The following is a 13,184-nucleotide window of genomic DNA, read 5'->3' as shown; positions in this document are numbered from 1 at the left end:
TTCACTTCCTTTAAGAAAGCTCTCATGCACATCAGCACAGAGAGAATCATCACAGTTTGACCAACATTTAAACAACCAGAGAGCTTCACAGGCAGCACAAATAACACACATTAAAAAACAAAACACATTTATCTGCAATTAAAGGCCTGAGAGTAGAAATGAGTCTTGAGCAAAGACTTAAAGGTAGAAACTGTTCGGGCAGCTCTAATATGAAATGGTAAGGCGTTCCAGAGACTCGGGGCAACGACTGGAAAAGCTCGGTCAGCTCTATGTTTAAGTCTAAATCTTGGAATATTGAGGATGATCTGATTAGCAGACCTCAGCGCTCTGACAGGAGTGAGAACATGAAAAAGGTGCCAGCACATTTCAGAGCTTAAAAACCATCAATAAAATCTTCAAATGAATCCTAATATTGACAGCAAGCCAGTGAAGAGAAGCTAAAACTGGAGTAATATGCTCACTGACTGAAGGAATGAGTGGAAACAAGAACAACTACTCATCAGCATCAAATGTTCTTCATAGAGGTTTCAAATGTTACTGAACAGTTCACATAATTCCAAACTAACTTTGAAACATCTGACACGATAAAAACATCAGAGTTTAAACTTCAAACTTCACAGTTTCAGTGAAACAAAGCAAACATGACGAGTCTGACAACAAATGATTATTATAGAAAGAAAGAAAGAAAGAAAGAAAGAAAGAAAGAAAGAAAGAAAGAAAGAAAGAAAGAAAGAAAGAAAGAAAGAAAGAAAGAAAGAAAGAAAGAAAGAAAGAAAGAAAGAAAGAAAGAAAGAAAGAAAGAAAGTTTTGAATCTACATTTCCAAAGCTGACTTAGTTTCTCAGAGCAAAAATGTTTCTAAAATAATGAATCATGAACATGAAAAGTTTCCTACATGCTGAATATTAAAGGAAATGAAAGGAATGAAAAGAAGAAGAAATCAAAGAGTTCTAAGACTGACTTACATCCAACATCCAGTCTGGTTCCTCCACCAAACGTCCACCACAGTGATACAAACTCACTGAGCCGCCGTACAAAAACCTCTGACTGCACAGAGACACGGCTCTCTGACTCTGAGACAAACAAACTCAACAAAATCATTCACTGTTTGTACAGTTTTGTCAGCTGATGTGAAAACTGAAAATATTACAGTGAAGAATATATAGATTTGGAATGTGTGACTTTGGACTTTTGTTGTTTTGGGGCTTTCTTCTGATATCAAACACTCACAATAACACAGTGGCACCAATTCATAGAATGTTCACTGGATTTAAAAGGTATCCATGTAAATTAAGACCTGCTTGATTCCCCAAAATCATTTTAATAATAATAATAATAAAATAGATACATTTTTATGTATTTTTAAACATTTAAATTCTGATTCTGATTCATTGATAAACAGCATCATCATATTGATCCCTGTGTGAGTCAGTGAGAGCATTTCCATAGAGAGTCACTTTGCATCAGCAGCACCATGCTCCAGTGCTCTGGGAGAGTTTATAGTCCTGAGAGTTGAACACTGGATGACTGACAGCTGTCCTTCATCACAACAGAAGCCACAGAAATCGTCCTCATCAAAAACATGACTTTGATCTGCGTCCTCATCTGGACTCTCCTCTGCTGCTGCTTCACAGGTAAAGTCCAGAGAATCAAACTCCTCTCCTCTATCAACATCTGTCCCTCTGAAATGAAGCTGACAAAACCATCAAGCTGCTTTATGTTTGTGTCTCTGTATCCTCAGAGTCCAGAGGACAGATCACAGTGACTCAGCCTGGAGCAGTGAGCTCTGCTGTGGGAGGATCTGTGAACATCAACTGTAGGACCAGTGAGGATGTTTATGTTAAGACTGGGGTTTTCACCAGCTTCCACTTTTTAGCCTGGTACCAACAGAAAGATGGAAAACCTCCCAAACTGCTGATTTACTGTGCTAGCACTCGATATTCAGGGATTTCAGATCATTTTACAGGCAGTGGATCAAACTCTGACTTCACTCTGACCATCAGTGGAGTCCAGGCTGAAGATGCAGCAGTTTATTACTGTCAGAGTTGTCATGCTATTAACAGTCAGTGGGTGTTCACACAGTGAAAAACAGTCGTACAAAAACCTCCCTCAGTCAGACTGAACAGAAGGTGAACTGACTGCTGCAGCTGGAAGCTACTGCAGAGACTGATACAGTTCACTGAGGACACACACACACACACACACACACACACACACACACACACACACACACACACACACACACACACACACACACACACACACGCACACACACACACACACACACACGCACACACACACACACACATACACACACTATCTATATCTCATTATGATCCCACATTTTATCTCATTTCTGAAAACATGAACATGAACTGAGCTGTGACAGTTAATGAGAAAATGCTCAGCCATGATGTCTGTACCTCAGCTTCACACTTCTCAGCTACCCTCACTTAAAATAATCCACACATGAAGACAAAGATCAGCATCAGAATCCTTCACAGTCACAAACACAACAACACAACACACCCCTCAAAATATATTTTTAATATTTATAGAACAAAGCTCAGTGTCAACAGGAATCATAAAAAAGTAAAAGTTTCCTCCTGTATGTTTAATAATTATTGAACATATTGTGTAGTTGATAAGTGAACACATTATGGATGAAGCTGCTGTGAAACCTTCAGTTATATCAATTGAAGGTTTTACATTAATACTTCTGATTCATATATGTTGTTGTAAAGCTCCACAGAAACTGATGGACAGACCTGGTGTTCCTGTTATTAAAAATCAAAGTTCTCTTTATAAATCACCGTCCATCTGAAAATGTGCACATGATTCATCTCATATCACACCCTCTAAACACTCACATTCAACCATAAAACCTCATGAATGTTCACACACATGAAGCTTATGATCCTGTTTGTCCAATCACATCGTCCCCCTGCAGTCACAGCTCAGCCCTCGTGCTGCATTAACGTTCCCAAATGATGATGGAAACAGTGGTGTCTCCCACCCTGGGATATCATTCAAAAATGAAACTTCTGTGAATATGAATGTGTGTTTATGAGTTTTCATGGTGAATTTTTCCTGGTGGACATCATTATGAACACTCACAGTGACGACATGCAGTGTATTGATTGTTAGAGCATCAGTGGCTTTCAAAGCTGTAAATCTGATCTGTGCTTTTGTGCAGGTGGTGAAGACGATACTGGAGAAGTCAGAGAGTTTCCACATGGCAGCAGTCTTGTTCACAGCAGCGATTTTACACACAGAATCTAAATGAATACTAACTTGCCATCAGTTCACCACCTCTCCATCTGTACCTCCAGTTTCTGTCTCCTAAATCTTTGGATGTCAGGGTCAGATGTTGCATTCAGGTTCACACCTTCTCCTGTTAACTTCAGCTTTAGAAATTCCAACTTTTGTGCAGTGCAGGCTGTTATCCTTGATGCTGGATAACAGCCTGCACTCTGCAGCCCGCAGAATTTCTGTTAGACTTCACCAGACACGTTATTCAACGAACGCTTTTCAGGCAGAAATGCAGCACTGAAGATGGAAGTCGAGATGCGTCACTGCTGAGATCACGCGAGAGCTGTGCGTAAGTAATATGGCGGTATATTAAACAAACCGGTGCAACTCAGGTAAATCAAACCAATATATTTATACCAAAATAGAATTATTCCCAATACTAACCTCTGCCTATTAATTCTTTCAATATAACAAACTGGACGAGGAAACATTGGACAGCCTGAAGAGCTACGTCGACGAGTGCTTTGTTAACTTCGTGATGGGCAAACCACAAAAAAATCCCGCTACCATGGCCACACCAACTTCTAAACGCACTCGTTCCGAGTGCTCAACAAGCACATCCACATTATCCCCAGAGAAAAGCTTCACTGATGTCCTGGACTCCATCGACAAGAAGCTAACTAGCCTAGATGCCCGACTTGCCTTGGTGGAGGTTCTCCACAAAGAATTCCAACAACTGAGGGTGTCGTTGGAGTTTAGCCAAGAGCAGGTGGCGTCGCTCGCTGTCGAGAACCAAACGCTGAGGGATACCGTGAAACAACTCACCGATGGGATGACACAGCTGACCGGGGAAAACAAGAAAATGAGGGAGACCATTCTGGACATCCAGGCTCGGAGCATGCGGGACAACCTCGTCTTCTCCGGGATCCCAGAGCAAGCAGAGGAGGATGCCGAAACCTCGGTTCGCGAATTCCTCCAGCATCAGCTGAAACTCCCGAGTGAAGCGGTAAAAAATATAACTTTCCATCGTGTTCACCGGCTCGGAGGTAAGAAGCCCGATAACAAACGGCCTCGGCCAATTGTAGCTAAATTTGAACATTACAAGCAAAAAGAGCAGGTCAGGAGTCGGGGCAGAGAGCTGCGTGGAACACACTACAGTGTTAATGAACAATTTCCAAAAGAGATTCTCGATCGGAGGCAAGTATTATTTCCAATAAGGAAGAAATACATCACTGAGGGCGTCAGAGCTACGGTAGCTGTAGATAAGCTTTATGTTAACGGTCAGCTGTACAGGGACCGGGAGGTTACCCCATGGCTTTATTAGGAGCAACTTCATGTTAATTTAAAGCATGTAATTGATTAGATAAGAGGTAAACTTAAACCGCGGCCGGTCTACAGGTCTGTATATAACAATTAATGCACAGCGCTTTGTTTTGTTATCATGTTGTTTTTTTTTCTTTTTTTTATGCTTGGCTCTTTGGTGTTTGCACTGTTTCATTTCTCTCTCACTTTACACTCGTTTTTCTTCTTCTTTTTTTGCACCCAACATGTTTGCCACACGGACATACAGCACACACACTGCCATACAGGATACACAGTCATGCAGGACACGTACACATGCGCACACAAGGTCATGGAGGACACATGTGAGGACGCGCGCACACATCTTTAGTAAACACACAACACTTCACCGGTTAATCTAAACATGAGCACACTCAAGTTTGTCTCATGGAATGTACACGGAGTTGGTTCAAGGGAAAAGAGAGTGAAAATTATTAATCGGTTAAATGATTTACAGGCTGACGTTGTGTTTCTACAGGAGACACATGTGTCCAGAACATCTGCGCACACACTCTCCTCTCCACAGTTCCCTCACATGTACTCAGCCTGCTACAACTCCAAACAAAGAGGTGTAGCCATATTGATTAACAAAAAGATAAACTGCATCATTAGAAATACTACATCAGACCCAGAAGGTAGATTTATAATACTCAATTTAACTATTCAAAATATAGATTTATGCATTGCTAGTATATATGGGCCAAATGTTGATGACCCCTCCTTCTTTCATACCTTCTTCACTTTACTGTCCGATCACTCTGACACCACACTTATAATAGGAGGAGACTTCAACCTGGTACTTAATGCAGATATTGACAGGCTCAGTACAGCAGTGAGTCAAAGGAACTGGCAGTCTGCAGACATTCTTAAACAGTACATGAAGGATTTTGTTCTTTGTGATGCTTGGCGTTCACATCACCCCACTCTGAAAGATTATAGTTTTTTCTCACCAGTACACAAGTCTCACTCCCGCTTAGATTACTTTTTAGTTAGCAGCTCCATGATGATGGATATCACAGACACTCAGATTCACCCTATCACCATCAGTGATCATGCACCGGTGTCTATGTCTCTGACACAGAAAAGAGTCACACCACCAATCAGGAACTGGAGATTTAATACATCATTACTTAAAGAACAAGATTTCATTAAATATTTCAAAAAGGAGTGGTCAGCATATTTAGAAAATAATTATCTTCCTGGAATATCACCATGTGTTCTTTGGGAAGCAGGAAAAGCAGTAATGAGGGGCAAAATAATATCTTACTGCTCACATAGGAAAAATAAAGAAAAAACACTTGTGTTAGAATTAGAACAGAAAATTAAATCTTTAGAAACTGCCTATGCTGCTTCACCACAAGAACATATAATTAACAACATGAGGAAACTAAAACTGGAGTTAAATGAAATAATTGATAAAAGGACACAATTCATGTTGCAGAGGTTGCGTTTAGAAAACTTCGAACATGGAAATAAATCTGGAAAATTTTTGGCTAACCAGTTAAAACTAAATAAAGAAAAAACAGCCATTTATTCTATTAAAGACTCAACTGGTAATATTACCCACGACCCACAACAAATAAATAACTCTTTTAGAGACTTCTATGAAGCCTTATACTCATCGCAGATTAATCCATCTGATGCTGAAATTGAAGAATATCTTAATAACATTAATCTACCTAAACTAAATGATGAACAGGCCGCGACTCTTGATTCGCCTCTTTCATCATCTGAATTTTACGAAGCAATACAGCATCTCCCAAATAATAAAGCCCCAGGCCCAGATGGTTTTCCAGCAGAGTTTTATAAAGAATTTTGGTCTGTGCTAAGACCCTCTTTTCTCAGAATGGTGGCTCAGATTCAGAGCAATCATGTGGTCTCTCCAAACATGAACTCTGCTAGCATTAGTCTACTTCTTAAACCAGGCAAAGACCCCACACTCCCATCCAGCTACAGGCCAATCTCTCTGATTAATGTAGACCTTAAAATAATTTGCAAAGTCCTTGCCAGAAGGTTAGAAAAAATCACTCCATCTATTATACATCCAGACCAAACAGGTTTTATCAAGGGTCGGCACTCTGCCAATAATACACGCAGACTGATAAATATAATAGATTACTGTTCTAGTAATAAATTAGAAACCACAGTTGTCTCTTTAGATGCAGAGAAGGCATTTGATAGGGTAAATTGGAAATTTCTGTTAGCAGTTCTACACAAATTTGGATTTGGTTCATCCTTCAAAAACTGGATCAGAACATTATACAGCTCTCCAAATGCACGTGTTAGAACAAATGATCTTATTTCCCAAAGCTTCAGTCTGCAGAGAGGCACCAGACAGGGCTGCCCACTTTCTCCTTCACTCTTTGTCATTTTCATTGAACCACTAGCAGCAACAATCCGACAAAATGTAGATATTAAAGGAATTCAAACAGAAAACACAGACCATAAGATAAGCCTTTATGCTGATGATGTATTACTTTTCCTTGAGAACTCACAAACTTCTCTTCTAAAAACAATCACACTTATAGATAAGTTCTCATCTATATCAGACTACTCCATCAATTGGAGTAAATCAAACGTTTTACCTCTAAATTGTAATTTTCAGAACACCACGACCACCTCACTACAATCTGGCAATATTAAATATTTAGGTGTTAATTTTTCCCCCAGGCTGTCAGACCTGGTACGGTTGAATCATATTCCTCTATTAAAAACAGTAGAGGATGATCTCACACGTTGGAACTCTCTACCTATATCTATCATGGGGAGAGTTGCCACAGTAAAAATGATGATTTTGCCTAAAATCAATTATTTGTTTTCACTGATCCCTAATAAACCTTCTGTTGCCTGGTTTAAATCTCTGGACTCAAACATTTCAAAATTTTTGTGGAAAAATAAAACCTCAAGAATAAGTTTAAAAACTTTACAAAAGCTAAAATGCAGTGGTGGTCTAGAACTCCCAAACTTTTATCACTATTTCTTAGCCAATAGATTACAGTATATTTCAAGATGGATCAAATCAAGCCCTTTAGACAGCCCATGGCTGGATTTAGAACAAACACTCTGTGGAAAAGTGAAAATCTCTGACTTACCTTTCATTAGCGTCAGTATTAAACATCATAGCGGATTTAAAAGTCTTAACATAAATACCTCTCTGACAGCCTGGTGGGAATTCTTAAAGATAACAAAGTCTTCACTTATCCCATGTGAACTGACACCCATTTGGAACAATCCAGATATATGTCAGAAAAAGACAGTACTGAACTTCTCAACATGGCAAGAGAAAGGAATAAAGAATTTAGAACATGTTATTCACGATGGGACCTTTATTTCATTTGAAGAACTTATTTCCAAATATGAAATTAGCAATAGCAAATTTCTCGAATACCAGCAGTTGAGGTCTATCATACAGGCAAGGTTTAATTTAAATAATTTAAAATTAGAAACCCCTGTACTGGTAACAGAATTTCTAAATCTTTATACCCCTAAATTATTATCAAAAATATATAAGTTATTATTAAAAATTAATGATTCAATATCCCTCCCAACTACAAAATGGGAGCGAGATCTTTCCATTAACCCAGAGGAAAACTTCTGGACACAGATATGTTTAAACACTTTCAAAATGACTAAAAGTCCGAATTTACAACTTATACAATACAAAACTCTCCATAGAATACATTATACAGGACACAGGATGTTCCAAATGGGCCTCAGAGACACAAATATATGCACCCACTGTTCAGGCAACCATACTGAAAACTATATGCATGCAGTCTGGTCTTGTACACCTGTTCAGAGGTTCTGGCAGAGGATATGTGAGGAATTATCCACATGTTTTAATTGCGATATCCCAGCATCACCAAAACTGTGCATTCTAGGTGATTTAAGTGAATTAAACATGGAAACAAATATATCACACATAGTTCTTACTACCTTATGCATCGCTAAGAAAACTATCCTCATGAATTGGAAATCAAAAAATGATTTATGCATTACTCACTATAAGAATCTACTTGTAGACCACATTAGTTTGGAAAGAATGTCTGCCACCTCTAAAAATCAACTGGCAAAATTTGAATCTCTCTGGTCCCCACTGATCAGCTCCATCGCATGATGGGGGTGACGAGCTGTGGTCTGGTTTCACGGCGCACCCGGTAGGTGGCTGGGGGTGGGCCGGGGGGGCCTGGGTGTCTGATGGCTCTGGCCTGGAGGCGGTGGCTACCGTTTTGTGGTTTCTGTGTCCGGGCCCTGGTTGTTGGTGGTGGGGACTTGGATGGTGCTCTTATGGTCGTGGGGTGTGGGGCTCGGGATCCCGTGGTGGCGGTGCTGGCCCCGTCCGGGTGGCCGGCTTCCTCTGTGGGGGCCGGGGTGCGGGGGTCGGGGCCCTGGTGCCCGGGGTTGCCCGTTTCCTGGCTGGGCCCCTCCCTGCGCTGGAGGGGTCTGTGCCCCCTTGGGTGCGCCGCCATGTGGGGTGGGTTGGCTGTGTCGGGGTGTCTGGCTGGCATTCCGGGATTCTGGGTGCCCTCCCCCATGGGGTGGTGGGGCGCTCAGGTGAGGGAGCAGCAGTTGCCCCACACGGGGCCGGTTGGTTCTGACTCAGGACCACTGTGTGCGTGTGTGTGTATGTGTGAGTATGTGTGTGGGGGTGTGTGTGTGTGCGATATTTGTTGTCCTTTGTATGCATGTGGGGTGTGTGTTGTGTCCTGTTCGCAGTGGGGGCAGTGGGTGCCGGCCTGGAGTACAGTGGCGTCCTGGGGGTGCGGTCACTTCAGGCCCTGGACCTGCCTTCCCTGGGCTGCGGGGGGGTGTAGGGAACTGGGGTGCCTAGTGAGCCAGTAGCTAGCTGGCTCTCTTCCTCCGGGGGGTAGTCGTCTGCCTCCCGGTCATATTTATCCTGGCCCCTCCCCTCCTCCCACTCAGTTTAACATCACATTATGCACACATAGGTTCTCGGGGGAGGGGGGCTCGTGCTGCAGTGAGTAGGGCCATCACCTCGGCTCTGCTCGCTGTGCTGCGTGATGTCCCACTCCTCCTTTTTTAATTGCATTATACAGCTCACAACACATCATAGTACATATAGGGCCTTGGGGGGCAGGTGTGTCACACAGTGGTTAGTGGGTGGCACTGCTGAGGTGGCCCCACTTGTCTGTTCACTGCTGCCTGCACCTCAATTTTATTTACATTTTAGACATTGAGGGCCTTGGGGGGACGGTGTGGATGGGCGCTGTTATTCAGTGCTCATATTACATCTGTCCCTCCAATTTTAAAAGCACTGTAGTTTTCACACAGCCATACACATTCTTCTCAGTACATACACTCACATCACCCCCCCAACACGCTGAGTGGGAGGAGGGGGCGGGCGGGCCTTCTCACACCCCAGTTCCATGCACCCCGCCTGGGCTGGGGACTGGCTCATTGTTCGGGGCTGGGTTGGCTGCTTCCCTGGGTTGCCGCTGGCTTGGTGCTGGTACCCGCTCTCCCACATTAGGTGTCCATGTATGTCACATGTGCGTATGCATGAGTGTGTGACTGGTGCATGCGAATGTGCGTGCGTGTGTATGTGCGTGTGTGTACATGAGGGAACGACTGGTACGTGTGTGTGTTTGTATGTGTGCGTGTGAGTGTGAGTGTGTATGCATGAGTGTGTGACTGGTGCATGCGAATGTGCGTGCGTGTGTATGTGCGTGTGTGTACATGAGGGAATGACTGGTACGTGTGTGTGTGTGTGTACGTGCGTGCTTGTGAGAGTGTGTGTGTGTGGACAGCTGGGCCTGGGTTGGTGGCTTGCCAAGCCTTGGCACCTGTGGGACACGGAGGGTGGGAGTTACCCCTCCCTACCGCTCCACGCTGCTCCCCACTGGTCGTCACTGCCGCCCCTGGGGTGTGGGTGCCCGTGGGTCCCGGGGTGTGTGGCCGGATGTCTCTGCATGGTTTTTGGCCTGCTCCCTTGGCGGCCGTGGCCTGGGGGTGGCTTGGGCCTCTTTGGCGCGTGGGGGGGCTCTGCCGGGTGTCGGGCTGCTCTCGGGCGCTTGGGGCCTCGGGGGCCGCATGCCTGGCTCGTGCTGGGGGTGCCGGCCTGCCGGGGGGGGTGGGCTGCCCGTCGTCTCTGGCTCTCTGGACTCTAGCCCCTGGATTGTGGGGGTTCCGTCTGTAGCCTCCCTCCTTCCTCTTCTGGGGAGTGTACGCGGTTGCCATCGGGATGTGTGGCCCCAAGTCTTCTGAGCTCCTGTGCTGTGGATGGCCTGGGTCCCCTGGGTCCTTCCCTATCTGCCTCTGGATCGCGGGGGGCATGGTTGCAGTTTCTCGCCCTCATTATCGAATACATTGCATGACAAAGGCGCATACACACACATTACTACAAACAATAAACTTGTGTGTGTGTGTGTGTGTATATGTAGGTGCATATGGGTGTGTGTATGGATGTGTGTGTGTGTGTGTGTGTGTGTGTGTGTGTGTGTGTGTGTGTGTGTGTGTGTGTGTGTGAGTATATCAACCCCTTTTATTATTTATTTATTTTATTTTATTTTTTTTATTTTATTTTTTTTTATCTATCTCCTTTCTTCCTCCCCCCCCCCCCCCCCTTTTCTCCCCCCCACCTCTTGTTCTTGCCCCTTCCTTGTTGCCTGTCAGACTTGGCATGAATAACTAAATAAAAAGATAAATAAATAAAAATAAAAAAAAAAAAAAAAAAAAGAAATTCCAACTTTTGCAGTGGAAATGATGCACGTCTATTTCAGGCCATGTTTTCTTCATTCACCACGTTTATAAATGAGACCCCTGAAATGTATTGATTTGATCACCAAGTATGAACTCTCATTTATAAATTTCAAGCCAAAGTTATTAAAATCATCTTAAAACAACGTGAAAGGCTTCATAAAACTCACATTACTGCACACAGGTGTTACTACATGAAGCTGAGACACAGAAATATGTGAGAGGAAGCACAGCTGCTCTGTCTTTGCTCTAACCTTATTCAGGATTTTACATGATGACGGCTTCTTTCTTCTCCCCAGATGGAGACAGGACTACACAGCAGGACAGCAGATTTATGTCCACACAGCAGCAGCAATACAAGCTCACACATGCATTCATTTCAAACAGCAGCTAAATTGAAACACAGGAACAACTATTTGAATATTGTTTTTATTATTATTATTTTAAGTATTCAAACCATCAACAATGACACAAGCAAGAAAAGATGAATTTTGAACTCTGAGTGAAACAGAGACACAGAGAGAAGAGACTGGGAGCAGTAGCAGAGTCCCAGTCAGCTCAGGACTGGGAACACTGGTCTCTGCTGAGTGTCCTTGAGACCAGAGTCTGGGAGCCCTGGGTGGCCTCACAGCTCACAGAGCCCACCTTCCCCCACTGGTCTGCAGTGAGCCTCAGGGTGCTGCTCCAGCTGTAGAAGTCGTCATTCTGCAGCACTACAGGGCTCCTGCTCTCCTCCCCGTCACTGCTGCTGCTGCCATCCATCTTCCAGGACAGCCTCCAGTCTGAGGGGAAGCCCTTGTTGGCCAGACACATGAGCGTGGCCTTCCCCTGCTGCAGCTCCTCACTGGAGGGGGGCAGCACCGTCAGGGTGGGACGGGTATCACCTAGGAGACACCAATCAGCTTAGAGCACAGGAACCACAACTTGATGTTCTCCTTGAAGATGTTTCTGCCAGATGTTTTTCTGCTCCATCAGTCACTCACTCACACATTGTTTCACTTCCTTTAAGAAAGCTCTCATGCACATCAGCACAGAGAGAATCATCACAGTTTGACCTGAAATATGTTCAAACTACTCTGGAAATAAAAGCAGCAGATGTGACAACATTCTTCAAAATCATGAAAAGTCTGAATCATGACTTTGAAGAATTTAGTGGAAACAAGAACAGAACAGCTGCTCACTACATAAAACATTTCTCAGGAAGATTTCAGTCATTCTGATTTCAAATGAAATCTGACACAATAACATCAAAGATTTTATTCATTTTCAAATGTTCAGTTTTACTTAAAGAATTTAATTAATCCAAATAAGATGTTATTATTTGGAAATTTAAAAACTAATGACATGAAGCTGAATCTTAGTTACAAAGTATTTTAATTTCTGTATGACAGAAACAGCTGACCTGAAGTAGCCTCACTGGTAAAAGAGGAGAATCATTTGTCTCATTCAAGCAGTGTAAGACAAATTAAAACCGTTCCGGTTATAATTTCTCTATACCTGCGGTTCGGTCCATCAGGGCTTTCACCCGATACACATTGCACCGAAGGACTTTGAAGACCTTCTTAATTCCACTGACACACCTCCTGTAGTGGAAGCAGAGTCTGTATGCGAGGGGGATGACTCACCCATCACTGGGGGTGAGGTCACCAAGCAGTTAAACAACTCCTTGGTGGTGGGGTCCCGGGGGTGCTTCACACTCAGCTGCGAACCGTTCCAGTGGAAGCTGGAGGTCACCACCTGATGAAGCCAACAGGAACGCAAAAATCGGAGATGAGATTGTGAGGCCACCAAGTCAGAAGGCTTCCAGCACTTGGCTATGACTTGAAATTCTGTCCATAAAAATTATGAACAGAATTGATGACAAAGAGCAGCTCT

At 43.5% G+C, this 13,184-nt stretch overlaps 2 gene segments (V, D, J or C); one reads left to right on the top strand and one right to left on the bottom strand.

Annotated features, from left to right (window-relative positions):
- The first annotated feature begins 1,581 nt into the window (after window positions 1–1,581).
- LOC115787740 (Ig kappa chain V region 3381-like) lies at window positions 1,582–2,084 on the top strand. The segment is given in 2 exon segments: window positions 1,582–1,633; window positions 1,741–2,084. Coding segments are annotated over 2 exon segments (396 nt in total).
- A 9,783-nt stretch (window positions 2,085–11,867) lies between these two features.
- LOC115788660 (Ig kappa-b4 chain C region-like) lies at window positions 11,868–12,838 on the bottom strand. The segment is given in 2 exon segments: window positions 11,868–12,193; window positions 12,807–12,838. Coding segments are annotated over 2 exon segments (342 nt in total).
- Window positions 12,839–13,184: the final 346 nt, after the last annotated feature.

The sequence above is a fragment of the Archocentrus centrarchus genome, chromosome 11 (assembly GCF_007364275.1).
Source record: "Archocentrus centrarchus isolate MPI-CPG fArcCen1 chromosome 11, fArcCen1, whole genome shotgun sequence".
NCBI classification, from domain to species: Eukaryota; Metazoa; Chordata; class Actinopteri; order Cichliformes; family Cichlidae; genus Archocentrus; species Archocentrus centrarchus.
Note: the sequence above shows the minus strand (reverse complement) of the source record. Positions and strands in the feature narration are given on the sequence as shown.